This window comes from Apteryx mantelli, chromosome 19 (genome assembly GCF_036417845.1).
Source record: "Apteryx mantelli isolate bAptMan1 chromosome 19, bAptMan1.hap1, whole genome shotgun sequence".
Lineage (NCBI taxonomy): Eukaryota > Metazoa > Chordata > Aves > Apterygiformes > Apterygidae > Apteryx > Apteryx mantelli.
The window spans coordinates 17,822,686-17,837,004 of record NC_089996.1 but is presented as its reverse complement, the minus strand read 5'-3'; the positions used below and the strand labels follow the sequence as shown (position 1 = coordinate 17,837,004).

Sequence of the window (14,319 nt, the reverse complement as noted above, 5' to 3'; positions counted from 1 at the left end):
CAGCTGTCTGTCTCTCCTTGGGTCAACAGAGACTAGGGTCAGTGCAGAGGGAATAAGAGCATAAGACAAACTATATCTGCGCTAAGAATGTCCCAATTAGTCACTTGTTTTGAAGAAACTGAATACGCTTTTGAAGTAGATGAAACTTCCTATTTTCCATGCCAGAGTAGGGCTCCAATTGCGGTGGATAGTCCCAACGTAGGTTTTGAGAAACCCCACCCCCACAGCTATTCAGGACTGTGGTCCTTTGGGTATTAAAGTTAAGTTTATGTTGTAAGCTAAGGAAGAAAGAGACCGAGCTGCTTTGAAGCAAAGTAACTTTTCTGGTTTACTACTTGAACTTAGGTACAGGAGGTTTTTTTACTATAATTCTTATTGTTACTGTTACTTGCTAAGCCCTGTGGTCTGAAATTCTACACTTTACGGATCAAAAGTTATCTTAAATGTTTCCACACTAGACAGAATTTCAACAGCGTTGACATCACTGACAGTTCTAAGAGCAATCCATGTGGGTAAAAAGCTGGCCAGAGAAAGAATCTGGTAAAATATTAACAAACAGAAAGAGATCTGCTTCCTTCTGGCTCCAGTGAGAGAAGGACTGATGATTTCTCTTCCATGTTAAATAAAACTTTTCATCTTTGAAGTGTTTCACAAATATTAACTAATCTCCTAGTTACATAGTCTACACTTAAATGTTCTTCTCCTGAATAGGAACTGTTTGAGTTGGTGTTCCTTCAGAAGTGCTGTTAGCCCTAAGTAAATAGCTAGGGACCAGTTTTTGAAATGAAAGCTTCATTTCAGGGAAATTTCATTTTGCTCATACAACATGTCTACCACTATCTCTTTAGTTGCAGGGGGGAAGAAAAAAAAATCTGCGTATGTTAATCTCTGTCTGACTGTGGTCAGCAGAGGTCAAATAGAAGATGAGTTAAGCATTTCAGTACTCTAAGATCTTAGGTGCGTTTTCAAAAGCAATTTAGGCTCTTAATTATGGTCTTATTAGTTCTTTCTTATTAGCAAAGTTGCTTTGAATGTAAGTTAATAAGCTTGTAAGTTAGGTGTGCTTTTTTTTTTTTTTTTGAAGGTCCTTCATACAGGTGAACAGTTCCAAGCAGAAACAGTAACATATGAAGGTCCTTATTCAGTGTTCTCTTAGGGTATTTCAGTTTTAAATAGCATTTCTAATGTTGTGTGTTGATTCTTTTTCTGCAGCACAATATTATAGGACTAACCTTGCCTTTTTGCAGTTTCATTGTCTTAAATTTCTATATTAACACAGACAGTCCAAAGCTTTACATTATCCATAGAAAATGCTTGTATACTTGTGACGGTGTTCCCTATCACCTAACTAATTTATAGCCCTTTTTAGTTATAATTGCAGTCAAAAGCAACAAATATAACTATTTCAGAGGAAGAGTTGCAGGTGATGAGTGCCTGTTAGTGCTTGGTTATTTTGCCTTTGGACCTATAAGATTAGGACCTCCCACATTTTTTCTGAAAGTCATTCCTTTGGTCAAATTCAAAAGGCCCCTCAAAACTGAGAGAATCTTTCAAAACAGGCTGTCAGTAAGCACCACTGCCTGTGTGTTATTTATGGACCTGACCTCAGTGCTCTTAATTGGACCAAAAATGAGAGAGAGTCTGTTCTGCTGCAGTTCCTGTTCAAGCAAAATAATTTTTGAAGCTGTATCCATGTCATTTCAGACACAGTCTCCTGCACTTTTCTAAAATGCTGATGTTGTCATGAAATTCTACTTTATCATCTGACTGATGTGGCAGGGGTCTAGGTAATGCACTGTAATGATTGAAGTCCTTTTTCCTGGAAAGAAAAGACACACAAAGGTCTTCCATGGCCTCAAGCATTAATTTTCTTTCATATCTTCAACAGCCGTAGGTAACCACTAGGTGGCAAGCTGAACAACTTGATCTCATATCAATAGTATACAAGTGACACAAGGGTCCACTGAGCCTTCACCACCTGTAATAACAAATGCTATCAAGCTGACCCAGTGCAGAGATTTCACACTCGTGGGTGAACAACTGATTCAAACTAAGCCTGAACGTAAAAGTGATTTTGAAAAGTGTACAGTCACAGTGTACTGTTTCGGATAGAGCTATAAAGTCTCAATTTGATTAATTCGATCCATAATTCAAGAATGGTTTTGATTTCCTTTGTGAGTGATGCTAAGCTTCCACATAGAACTTTTTTCAGACTTTCTACCACGTTCTGTTGACTATGAGAATTTATCTTATCCTGCTAGTAACCTATCCTGACAATTCATGCAACTCTCTTGCTCCAAGATTGGATTGTACCTGGGACTGAAGCCTTTTGTGCTCAGAACATTCCAATTAGTATAGAATACTGTAGTGGATGTTTTCACAAATACATTAGGCCTACTTCTGCTGCCTGCTTTGGATTCCTGTAGAAAATCTGAGGTTAAAATACGAGTGCCTTGAAAAATAAGGATAAAGTGGCTGGAGCCAAGCACCTGTAAACATTACTTAAAGCTTACAATGAATACTGTGATTGACCAATTCCGCTTATCTTACCTAATGAAACCTGTGATAAGACTAAAGTTCATTTAGCTGGAGAGAGTGTTTTCAGAGAATGATGTGAGACACTGCAGTGTGAACTCCTGTGAGTATTAAGACCAGTCTCCTTGATTCCCAGCCTTAGATGTTCCTTTTTCAGTTAGTCCTCCCTAGTACACACTAATATTTTAGATAAGTGTTCCACTGTATACATCTTCCTCTGTGAGAGAAGATTAAAAAAATGCACATAATAATGGTAGTAATGTAGCTTTAATATACAGTCAGAAGGAGTTTAGAGTGAACAGAAAGAAGAACCCAACAAGAGCAAAATAGGACATCCTAAGTTTCTTCCCTCTATACCTCATTCCCTTATTAAAACTGTGTTCTCCTGTACTCCATTGTCTCACATGAAAATTTTTTAGAATTATGAGATTGGGTCAGTTGCATCTGTTGGTTTGTTGGCTTTTACTTTGGGGGGGGGGGGGGAGGTAGAGAGAAGTGTGTCTCTTCCTCTTCCCCCCATGTTTTCCTGTCTTCTCAAGTCCAGATCTTTCATTACAGCAGATGGGTAGGGGTAAAGCTTCTGGACATTAATTTTTTTTCATGTAATAGCATAATTACAAAGTTTCTCTAGCAAGACATCCTTACATTTGTGTGATGAGAACATGGCATTCCTATTAAAAATCCTAGAAGACTTTCACTGGGTGTCAATGGGCTGCCATATAGAATATGTTCAAGGTAGAGGCCCTGAAGTGTTCCATGACAGGCACCTTAAGCTTTCTCATTGTTTTTCAGTTATTAAACCTGACAAATAAAAAGATTTCTTTAGAGTACCGTGCCCTGAAAAAGGAATTCTGATAATGAAGCAGCTTTGGAAGCTCACCACTGGTACCTTCTTGGGAGCAAGATGTTGTTTTGGCAGAGATTATCGGTTAAGCCCACAGAACTACCTTAGAGCCCTTTGGATCATGCTTCTCTTAAAACATTTTGCTGCAGCTCTCATGGCTGCTGGTGATTTTTTGAAACAGAAGATCTCACTGTTGCAGCCAACAAATGACTAATTTTTCACCATTTCACAATATGGGAATAAGTAGGTCTAACTATATCATGTTATTCAGTGATGGTATTGCTTTGATTGATACAGATGTTCTCTCAGAAGGCAGAGAGGAGTGAACTTGTAAAATGTGGTGTTAAAAACAGCTGAGCAGATAGTAGTGCTTGAACTGAACAGTCATACAGACCTTCCGGAACTTCCAGACCTTCCTTCCTGTCTTCCTTCCTCCTCTATTAAGCAGTCTGATGCTAACTGAGGATGAAGGGGTACAGGTGAAGCAAGGATGGAGCAGGAGATGCTGTTGTATTTTTACTAATCAGCCTGGCAGGCCTTCTATGCCCCTTGTGTTTACTATTGTAGAAGGGTTCAGTTGCCCAATATAAGACTTTGATAATATGGCACTATGAAGGCAGTATAGTTAGAGGACAAGAGTAAACCAATTTTCCTCAACTACCCAGTCTTATAATTAAATACAAGCATAACTACGAAGTAATTTTATTTCTTTTTTTGAGGAGTGGAATTTGAAGTTATACGTACAACTGAGATGCCTGAAGAATCTCAGCAAAATATCAAAGCCAAGGATAAAGCTGAAATGCCAGCTACACATTTGACAGTCACAGGAACCAAGTTGGAAGTTCAGCAGAAGTTAAAATCCAGGAATTTGTCTTGTGCTCATCCCATAAAGCCAAAAACCTCTTCCAACGTGGCAAAAATCCGTAACTACAACCTTAAAGACTGATTTCTTTGTTGGCAGCAAATTTCATGTCTGCACTTGCTATTTATTTATTTTTAAACCCATTAATCAGATTTAAATATTGACTTTGGTGTTCATTTTTATATGTAAAGTTGGGATGTTTGAGGCCAAAAGAGAGAACAAATACCCTGTTTCATGCTGCAAGCTAAAATAAAGGATTAATCTGCATACATGATAAGATCATCATGATCACTGTTAATACTGATTTATTTTAATTATATATGTTAAATATTGCTTGCATCATGGATTTAGAAATGCCCAGTTAATACATATGTAAATCCTTTTGCCTCTAGGCAAAGCTAGGAGGTCTTTAGCAAATATTTTGTTGAGAAACTGTAGATGTTTTAAGCTTAGAAGTGGGATGCCTCAACCTACTTGTTTTCTTATAATTAACAATGCAACCGTTAATCCTATGCAGCTATCTTTCCACTTGAAAGAAAGAGGGTTGAAAAGATTACACCTGAGTTTGTATTGTTTCTCATCTTCTATAGTTGTTTCCACCTGTTGAGAGAGCATGAAAGAGTATAAAATCAAAATTCTATCATCACACCAGTAATACTATTTTTCTTTAACAAGAGATTGTACAAAGTTTAAAGCAGTGAAGAACATGATCACTTAGAATCTTTCAGAAGTACTGTAAGAAGTAGGTCTTAAAACAGATGAAGCTAAAAGAAAATTTGAGTGAGTTGTGATGGAATGAGGGATACCTACGTAGTTATGAACCACACCAGGACATTTAAACAAGTGATCAGTGTATTTGTGTCACAGATTCCAGCAACAGTGAGCTGTCTTGAGATATTTTGGTATTGAACTTTATTACAAGTGGTATCACTGAAGTGAACTGTAGTTCTCTGTTACTGCTGAAAGCATATATAAAATCTAAACAGGATTAAGGAAGGAAGACAGCTACTCACCCACCAGCACTTTTTTTCTGCAGCACTTTTCTTTTTAGAATTCCTTCCCTGGTAGTATTTGCAAACAGCTGGTCCCTGTAGCATCTGATAATATGGTAGTAATCATTTTGAGAACAACTTGAAAAATTATTTTTCTACTTCCTGTTGAAAATGTTTTGCTTTATTATAAAGATGCTATGGTATTATAATCAGATGCTTAAATCTGCAATTAAATTTCATTGGGATGTTATCAAGCCAATATGAGGCCTGAGAGATCTTGTGGGCTTCTTTCTAAATCATTTTATTACTTGAAAGTCCCGTCATTGGATTCAACATTTGATATTGTTCATGAGCCAGAACAACATGATGCATTCCCTTGAACCAGGCCCTGAATGAGCTCTTTCTGCAGCTCAAAGCATAGTGGTTTCTAACAAGCACAGGAATTTTGGCTGAGATCACACCACAATTACAGCTCTCATTGGATATTTCTAGAGCACAATGTGTATATTCCAAAGTTGATATTAACTGCAGGTTATCTTGTAAAGTAACTTTTTTTATTTCTGATTCCATATTTTTTATTGAACTGTGGAGATGCTGAGTATTTCAGTGCAATGAGATTCTGTGCATTTACAGTTGTTGCATTAAAAGCAGTGTCGACTCATTAGAAAAGGAGCAGTTTGTTCCATAATCTTGGTAATACCGCATCTGAGCTTGAAAAATGCTACTCTGTATTTCTTATATCATGGATATAAACTCCTGGGCTGCAGCCTTCAGAAATGTCTTTGTGTTTGGTTTGGGGGGGGTTGTTTTTTAGTGTTTCAGCTGGCGTGCCCAGTCATGCAGACCTCTTGCCAGGAAGGCAACTTTAATTTATTCAGTTTCCCTGAGAAACAGGTTTCCTTAAGGCAGCTGTAGGTAAAGGAAGAAGACAGCTGTTGATTGTTTCATTTTTTTTTCCTTGTGGTAGAAAAAAATAAGAGTTCAATCACTGTACATTTGTTTTACAGTAACTATAAGAACATAGCATAAGTATGCTGAAAGTTAACAAAACATGCATAATAATAAATTACATAAATGTATTGCTTGGATCCTGTATGGAAAGGTTATGCTAATTTTGTACTTACTAAATATAGGGAGAAAATTCACATATTTTATGAACAAAATACTCAACAAATTGGATGTTGATTCTTAAAAAAACAAGTGGGAAAGAAAACAGTGATGAGATGGTACTGTGAATGCTATTGAACTGTACAAAGAAAGGAGAGCCTATAAAAAAGAGAATTCCAGCTGTTCACAGATCACTCAAAAGCTAAAACAAAGATTAAAGGTGCACTGCTGGTTGTTGTTAGCAGAGGGTTAAAAAAAAAAAAAGTTGTATTGGGGATATATGGATAAAGGCAAAAGTTCTGCTCATAGAACGTCATAATCTGGCTGTATTTCGAACCAGTGGTGCTTTGGTGTATCTTTGGCAGTAGTGCCAAGCACTAATCTAGATGGGACCTCTGATCGAGATATGAATGCTCCCTGCAGCCTGGCATTGGGGCCTAAATTTGCCAACTGAAAGGCAGGAGCGACAACCACTCCATCACAAAAACAGTCCTTCAAACGAAGTTTCATATAAATTTCTTGTTTAGTATTTTGCTTTAATATAAGTAGTACAAGATACGGAGAAAGTGGATAAAAGATACCCTTCGCCGTATCTTATACTACTTTCACTTTTTCTGCTTTTAAAAGGTGAAAACGCCAGAGGCGGACCCCCGCGGCACGACAGGGAGCGGGGGTCGCCCAGCGGCGGCGGAAGCCCGGGCGGCCCGCCTCTGCCGCGGCCCACCTCCCCGCTTCAAGCCCGCTCCGCCAGTCTGCCGCTAGTCACGGCGGAGCGACGGGCCCGGGCACGGGGCAACGCATCCCCGGCCGGCGTGCCCGCCTGCCCTGTGGTAACCCCGGAGCCGCGCTCCGCCGGGGTGAACGACCGCCGGCGACGCGCGGGTACTGCTTCGCTCGCCGGCGGCCCCGCGGCCGCCCCTCAGCGGTCACCACATCGCCTTATCGCCTAGCAACACCCACACGGGCCTCGCGATTGGCCAGGCCGCGTCCCCGCTCACACGCCCCCGCCTCTGGATTGGGCGCCGGCCCGTGACTGAGCGTCCACAGGGAGCGCCCCCTTCTTTGTGCGCCGCGAGCCCGCGTGGACGCTGCGCAAGTCCGGCCTCTCGCGGCCCGGCGCCCTGCCGTCGGGCAGCCTCCACACGCCTCGCTGCGGCCACGGTGCCAGCGCTGGCGTACTAGTAGTCACACGGTGTGCACACCCGACGGGGGGCCGGCCAAAGGGGGGCCCGCGGCTGCAAGGGGCCGGCGCTGCCTTGCTCCTGGCCAGGCCGGCGGCCGCCGCGGCGGGCCCGGGCGAAGCTAGGTACCACCCACTGGGCCCAGCCTCTCACAGCCTCTGGCTCGGGGGCGGGGCGCGGGAGCTTGGCGCGGTGCCGCGGGCACGGGAGCGCGCCTGGGTCCGCCCCGGCCCGGCCAGGGCCGAGGACCGGGTATGTGTCCCCTCCTCCCGTGGAGCGGCTCCGGCGGGCAGGGGGTTGGCATCACCCCAGGGCCGGCTCCGGGTGGCCCTGCCCCGTCTCTCATTGGACTGCGCCAAGGAGTAAACTGTCAGCCCATGTGGCGTGGCCGCCGGAGGTGGCGGCTGCTTAAATAGAGGTGGGAGCTAGAGGGAGACAGTGAGGAGAGCGCGGAGCAGCGGCTGGTGCGCAGCCTGTAGCCCGGCACCGGCCGTTGCAGCGCCCGAATCCGCACGGAGAGCCCACCCCGCAGTAGCCCGGTCCCGGCACTGAGCTGACGCCAGGGTCCTACCGGCACGAAGCCTTCCGCACCTGCACAGGTACCGCGGGGCAGCGGCTGCAGCTGTGGCCGCGGCGCGGGCGGAAGAGCGGCGCCCGCCGCCCCCGCCTCGGCGGGTGCCGCACCCCAGCACCCGCGCCGGGGAGGCTCCATCGTGCCGCCTCCGCCGCGGCGGGGCTCCGTGACGAGGCTGTGCGAGGATTTCGGCTGGCGGGGCGGGAGGGGGGGTCCGCGCGGCCCCGGCCCGCACAACGAGCAGGTTCTGCGCCCCGGCCTTGTGCTCGCCGCACCCCTGTTGCCAGGGGCTGCCCTTCCCCTTCCCGTGGCTGTGCTTCCGTGGCCCAGCGCAGCTGTGCCGAGGAGAGTCCCCACTGCCCGAGAGCCCCGAGGCGCGGTCACCGAGCCGGAGCCTCCGGTTTTCCCGGCCGGCGAGGTGGCGCGGCGGGGGGGGCCGAGCCGCTGCATTGTGGCGCCGGCGCTCGGCCATCTTGGCGGCGAGCAGGCGGGCGGGGGCCCCGCCGCCGCGACCCCCCGCCGCCGCTGGTCGGCGCGGAGAGGCGCGCCGAGGGCAGCGCAGAGATGCTGCCCGGCGCAGCCTGGGGCGCCGCTGATGGCAGGCCTCACGTGGTGAGCGACACGGAGTCCTTCGACTTCTCCCAAGCCTCGGCACGCCGCCTTCCCGCCGCGCGGCACGCCGCCTTCCCGCCGCGCAGCGCGGGGCCGGGCCGGGCGGCCCCGCGGGGCCGCGGCGCGGCGCGGCCTCGGCGGCCCCGCGGCGCGCAGCTCCGGCGCGGAGCCAGCGGCGCCCTGCACCGGGCGCTGTGACTGAATGACCCGGTGCATGCTGGCAGGAAGACTGTGGTCCTCTGTTTTGTCTCCCAAGATTTTATGGGTTAAAAAGTACTAGAAGGGTATGGAAGCTTGTAAGCGGATATTTGGCCTTCTCTGTAATTAAGGGTGACTTCTTAATACATTCTAGGAAACCTTCTCAAAAAAGGTATAGCATATATTAGTAACCCCCCCCCTTTTCCACTTCAGTATAAACCAGTTGCCTGAATATAATAACCTCACTGATTGCGCAGTCTCTTTTTGATGATGTGATTCTGTCAGTCCCTCTTCTGCAGCTTGCTTTTCACCTTCTTCCCCCAGCAAAGGGCCTTTTGAAATACTGAATTGCAGATTTTGCTAGCTAAAAGCCTTATTCATGTGCTCAAATTGAAACAAGTTGTGTCAGAGCAGTTTGTGAACTTAAGTACTTCTTCAGAGAACAATATTGGTGGCGTTGGAGCATGTCTTGCTTTTAAAAAAGAGTAAAAAATCCTTTCAGCCACTTTAGCAAAATGTTCACTTTTTTCTGCAGCTTCTAAAGCTTCTTGAAACAAGTTGAAAATAATAACGTGTTTTCAAAGGCTGTACTTAGTGGATGAATTCAGAGGATGATGGCCTTACATGGAAGGAATTACAGATATATTTTTTAAAAATCTGATATGGTGATCCTGGAGACTTAAGTTTGTACAATCCATTCCAATTATCTGGGAATCCAAACAGCTGTGCTGATGCCACAAGCAAAATCTAATTTTACCTCCTTAAATAACATTTTGAATCAAACTGTGTTTCCTACTGAATAGTTTATTTAAATATGAAAACACACCACCACTTCTCACTTCCCGTGTGGTCAATAGGACAAATCCAGTCTTGAAACACAGACAGTTAAAAGGTCTTTGTAAAACTGAAGCCATAGCACACAGACTGACAGTAGTCAAATGCTTTCAAAAAATGAAAACTGTCCTGTGTTGACTTTTATTTTGTAAAGGTTTTTTTTTTTTTTTAACCAATAGACATTGTAGCTTCCTCTACAAGTGAACTTCCTATGTAATAACAGTTTTAATTACAAATTCTAGAAACAGGGTTTGATATTAAAATCAAATTTGGATAATCAGAGGTTGGAAAACCTGGATTATGATGTAGTGATACTTAAACTAAGAAAGCAAACCATTATCTGTGCTGAGGGAAGCTATGGAAGACCCATGAAAGTTTCCTGTTAAGATAATAGGAGCTCCAAAGACGGGTCAAGATTTGGACTGCCAAGAACCAGTAGCAGAGAGCTGGTTTTGAGGAGTTTGGCCCACCATGAATAGAGTCATCAAAATAACAGTGAAATAAATAAAAGCAAGGTACCCCTGTCTAGAAAGCTGAACTGTGCATCAGGCAAAATAGGGTTTGGGTGTTTTTGTTTATTTGCAAACAGATTCCATGTGCTTCTCTTGGTGAACTGCTCAGTAAAGAATACCCCATCTCAAATTTATAATGATCAGCAAAAATATGTGTGTCTCATCAGCCCTCCCCCCTTTTTCCTCACCGAGGCTCAGGTGGGCATAGGTGCAGCACATAAGAAAATTATTGTCTTTGGAGATTGGGATAGTCAGGTAAAAGTGGGAGAAGAAGTTAAACTTTGTCTTCAAGTTCTTTCCTCCCCTGTCTCCTCTCTTCTTCCTCTCTGCCTTCCCCCCCCCCCAAAAAAAAAAAAAAACTTACAGTTTCAGTGGGTGCAAGGATATTCTTGTAGGGAAACAAAACAGATAAAACTTTTATAAAAATAGTTGTACAGCTGCAAGGGATGGTGCAAAGCAATGATTAATACTTCTCTTTTTGATTCTTTATTGGTGCTGGATTAGTGAGGTACTGATGAACGACTGTCTTAAATGCAATGAAGAACAATATTTCAATTTACAAGTACGCTTGATAATAGCACTGGGCTCACATGAAACTGATAGGTATCACATACATAGAGAACATGGTTAATAAGGTATAATATGATTGAAGAAATGAACTGGCATCAATAAACAAACCAACCTTGTCAAGTGGCTAATGTGGGAGGCAGATAACCAGAGCACAAGTATAAAGTGATGAAAGTGGTTACTAGTCAATAATACCATCAGGGATTGTTAATTATTGCAAGTGACAAACTGAATGAGTCAGCAATGCAATATCATTGCAAAAAAAAATTGTGTAAATCCAGTGTGGAGGCAATTTATGCTTAACTGAGGTGTCTGTTGGACTAGTATGTTCAGATTCCCCCCACAGTTTAAAAAGGCAAGCTGTCTGGGAAGAATTCACAGTAATTAAAATAAAATCTTAGGGTAAACAAAGGGAAAAGAATGTTAGCTGTCTAGTTGTATCCAACAGAATACAGCCTTAAGAAATGTGAGAATCCTGTTTGTTCCTTTTTATCTTTTCTTGTTTCCTTCTTTTGACCTGTTGCTTTTATTCACCATGTTCATCAAATGTAATGGGAACAATTTTTTATGCGTATTTGCTGTAGTCCAATCTCTAATACAGCTGTAGAAATCATTGTCTTTCCTGATCTGTGCTATGTCCTGTATTTTACAAACTGTCAGTATACCATGTGTAGTCTAAGAGTGTTCCACAGAAAAAGTGAGTCTCTAATATAGTAACATAATACAATACACCATTTTGGAGTAATGTCAATGAGCTTTAAAATAGTCTACTTGCTTTCTATCTGCCAAGGAAGACTGAAGACGACATTGGTTGCTGTAATGTCTTCTTTAATCTCTGATTAATCGGGGATGACTTAGAATTCATGGTTTTTCCTTTCCCCGCTCACCTTTTCCACAGCAAATCATCTACACTGTGTCTGTCACATCAGTCCATAAGTTGGATGTTACCTCTGATTAGGCATTTGGAGCTCTTTGTGTCAAGTCTAAATCTTTCGAGTCCTTTTGTATAAAAATCCTTAGGTTGTGGCTCTTCTTACCCATTCACTCAGCTAAAATTAACTTCTTGGCTCTCTTTATTCTATGATTTGATTACTGCAGCATTTTTTCTCTTGCCTTTGACACAGTCTTGCTCAACTACATTCATAACATGTTGGCAGAGATTGCTTTTCTGATAAATTCCATTACTTTACTCTCCCAGAACAATATTTTATCCAGATTGGTGATACCTGGATGGAGTTTTTGTGATACTCCAGGGTAGGAGATATGGGATGGGAAGACACAATCCAAGAAGTGAAGTTTCAATCCCCTGAAATATAACTTGTATTTCTGTCCCTCGAGACCCCCAGCCAAAGAGCCGTGGCATAAAATTTGGTCAGAATCACATTATCATCTTATGTCTTATGCTTGGATTGAAAGCTCCATGCCTCAGATTCATTCCTGCTCTGCTCCTAGCACAGAATTGCTGTGAGTATGGGAGAGTTGCAGTCCTTGATCAGATTTTGTAGGTATAGTGGTGATGCCAACAACAGAACTGGCCTGCTAGATTTGGGAATAGAAGAAAACAAAAAGTTCCTCCTCAGAGTGGAGTGGATTGGGCCTGTTACCACCCACTTCAGTTTTGGGGTATAGTTTCTCAGTAAGATCCTTAAGTGTTTGCTGACTAAAACCAGTAGTGATACTGTTTCCCATTTAAATGAACAATCAGAGTGGAATAGAATTTTACCCCAGAGGAGCTTCTGGATGGATTCACAAAGGGGAAATCATGCTTAACCAACCTGATAGCCTTCTACGATGGAATGGCTGGCTGAATAGATGAGGGGAGAACAGTGGCTGTTGTCTCCCTTGACTTCAGGAAGGCTTTTGCTACTGTCTCCCATAACATCCTCATAAGCAAGCTGATGAAGTATGGGCAAGATGAGCAGACAGTGAGGTGGACTGAAAACTGGCTGAACGGCAGAGCTCAGAGGGTTGTGGTCAGTGGTGCAAAGTCTAGTTGGAGGCCTGTGGCTAGCAGTTTCTCCCAGGGGTCAGTAGTGGGTCCAGTATTGTTCAACTTATTCATCAGCGACCTGGATGAAGGGACAGAGTGCACTGGAACAGGTTGCCCAGAGAGGTTGTGGAGTCTCCAAAAGCTGTCTGGACAGGGTCCTGGGCAACCTGCTCAAGGTGACCCTGTTTGAGGAGGGGAGTTGGACTAGATGATCTCCGGAGGTCAACAGACCTCAACTGTTCTGTGATTCTGTGGTTCTGTTGTCTGAAGTATTTAATATGAGGCTGAGAAATCCAAGATATCCTTTTGGGAGCAATTCTGTTTTTGCTCCCAGAAAGAATGGACTGGATGAGGTAATCATCTCTTCTACTTCTGAGTATTACACATTGCATAATTCTGCAGTCACTCCACAGATCTAAGTAAAGATAACTACTGAAGGCAAGAAGGGTAAAAGAAATCAGGCGAGGTCTGTGGTATTGTATGGTGTCTGGGCTACACCTCAGCAAAAGCCTTGCAAACCAAAGGACTTTGCTTCTCCTACACACACGCACACACCCGTGCCCCAGCCCCTTTCAGTCACAGGAAGGTGTTATGCCTGTGCAGTGTATGGGTGGAAGAGAGGCCTATTTCTTGCTCAAAAGCATCAAGAATTTCTGAAGGAGGATGCAGAACCATAAGGCGAGCAACCTTTTACCTTGACTTTCTGAGTGTGCGTTTTTTTTTTTGTTTTGTTTTGTTTTTCCCCACAGATAAATCATCACAAGAAAAAGAGGATATGATTCCATTGCTAGATGAAATTTATTGGGCTGGGAAAACTGTTATGCAAAGGATCGCCTGAGATTACCCATTGGTGCTGTTTTGTGCTGGAAAGATGATTGAGCACCAGTAGTATTCTGCAAAGTGCCTGCATGACACTATGGTGCATAATCTGTGATGGAGATTAAACTTTAGGTTGTACGTAACAGTCTTCAAAGTCATTAAGACAGACTTCAAACTATTTAAACACCTAATTTTCACTGTGACTTTTTTTAATTGTTAAAATCCCACACATTAACCCAAGAGAATATTTTGCCTCTACCATCAGAAAAAATTATTTAAGGAAGTGCTATGAAAGCTTACTACCCACCTCTTGCCCTCTGTTCATGCAGCCACTTTTATTTGTACTTTTTCCTTGAACTTGCCTGCTTAGGGTCTGCAAACTGTAACTTGACCTTAACTGGAACATCAGATTAACTTGCTGTCTCTCTACTTAGTTGCTAATAATTTTTTCAGTGTAATACAAAGAGAATTTAAATAAGTGTGTTGACTGTAATATACGAGCTCTCATTTGATGTTGTGACTTCTATGGATAGCCTTCCATGCTGCCTCATGCAGGCATGGTGCTCTCTGTGTAATTTGAGGTTGGGGTCTTTAGAATACAAATTCTTTGGGACAACAGCTAGGATTCTGCCCCCGCCCCAACTGGAATACAGATCTATTCTGCTGACTTGTGTTTTAAAGCACCACCCTCT

General features: G+C 43.6%; 2 protein-coding genes across 2 annotated transcripts in view; both read left to right on the top strand.

Annotated features, from left to right (window-relative positions):
- CCDC57 (coiled-coil domain containing 57) overlaps positions 1 to 6,278 on the top strand; it is a 43,393-nt gene extending 37,115 nt beyond the window's left edge. Inside the window, exon 15 of the mRNA XM_067308644.1 lies at positions 4,099 to 6,278. Coding sequence (XP_067164745.1) covers positions 4,099 to 4,325 — 227 coding nt within the window. The 3' untranslated portion in view covers positions 4,326 to 6,278. The remainder of the gene's footprint in view (positions 1 to 4,098) is intronic.
- Positions 6,279 to 7,898: 1,620 nt separating this feature from the next.
- Positions 7,899 to 14,319, top strand: part of FASN (fatty acid synthase) — a 48,453-nt gene continuing 42,032 nt past the window's right edge. The window contains 1 exon segment of the mRNA XM_067308130.1: positions 7,899 to 8,120. The gene's annotated coding sequence lies outside the window, so the exon portion shown is untranslated.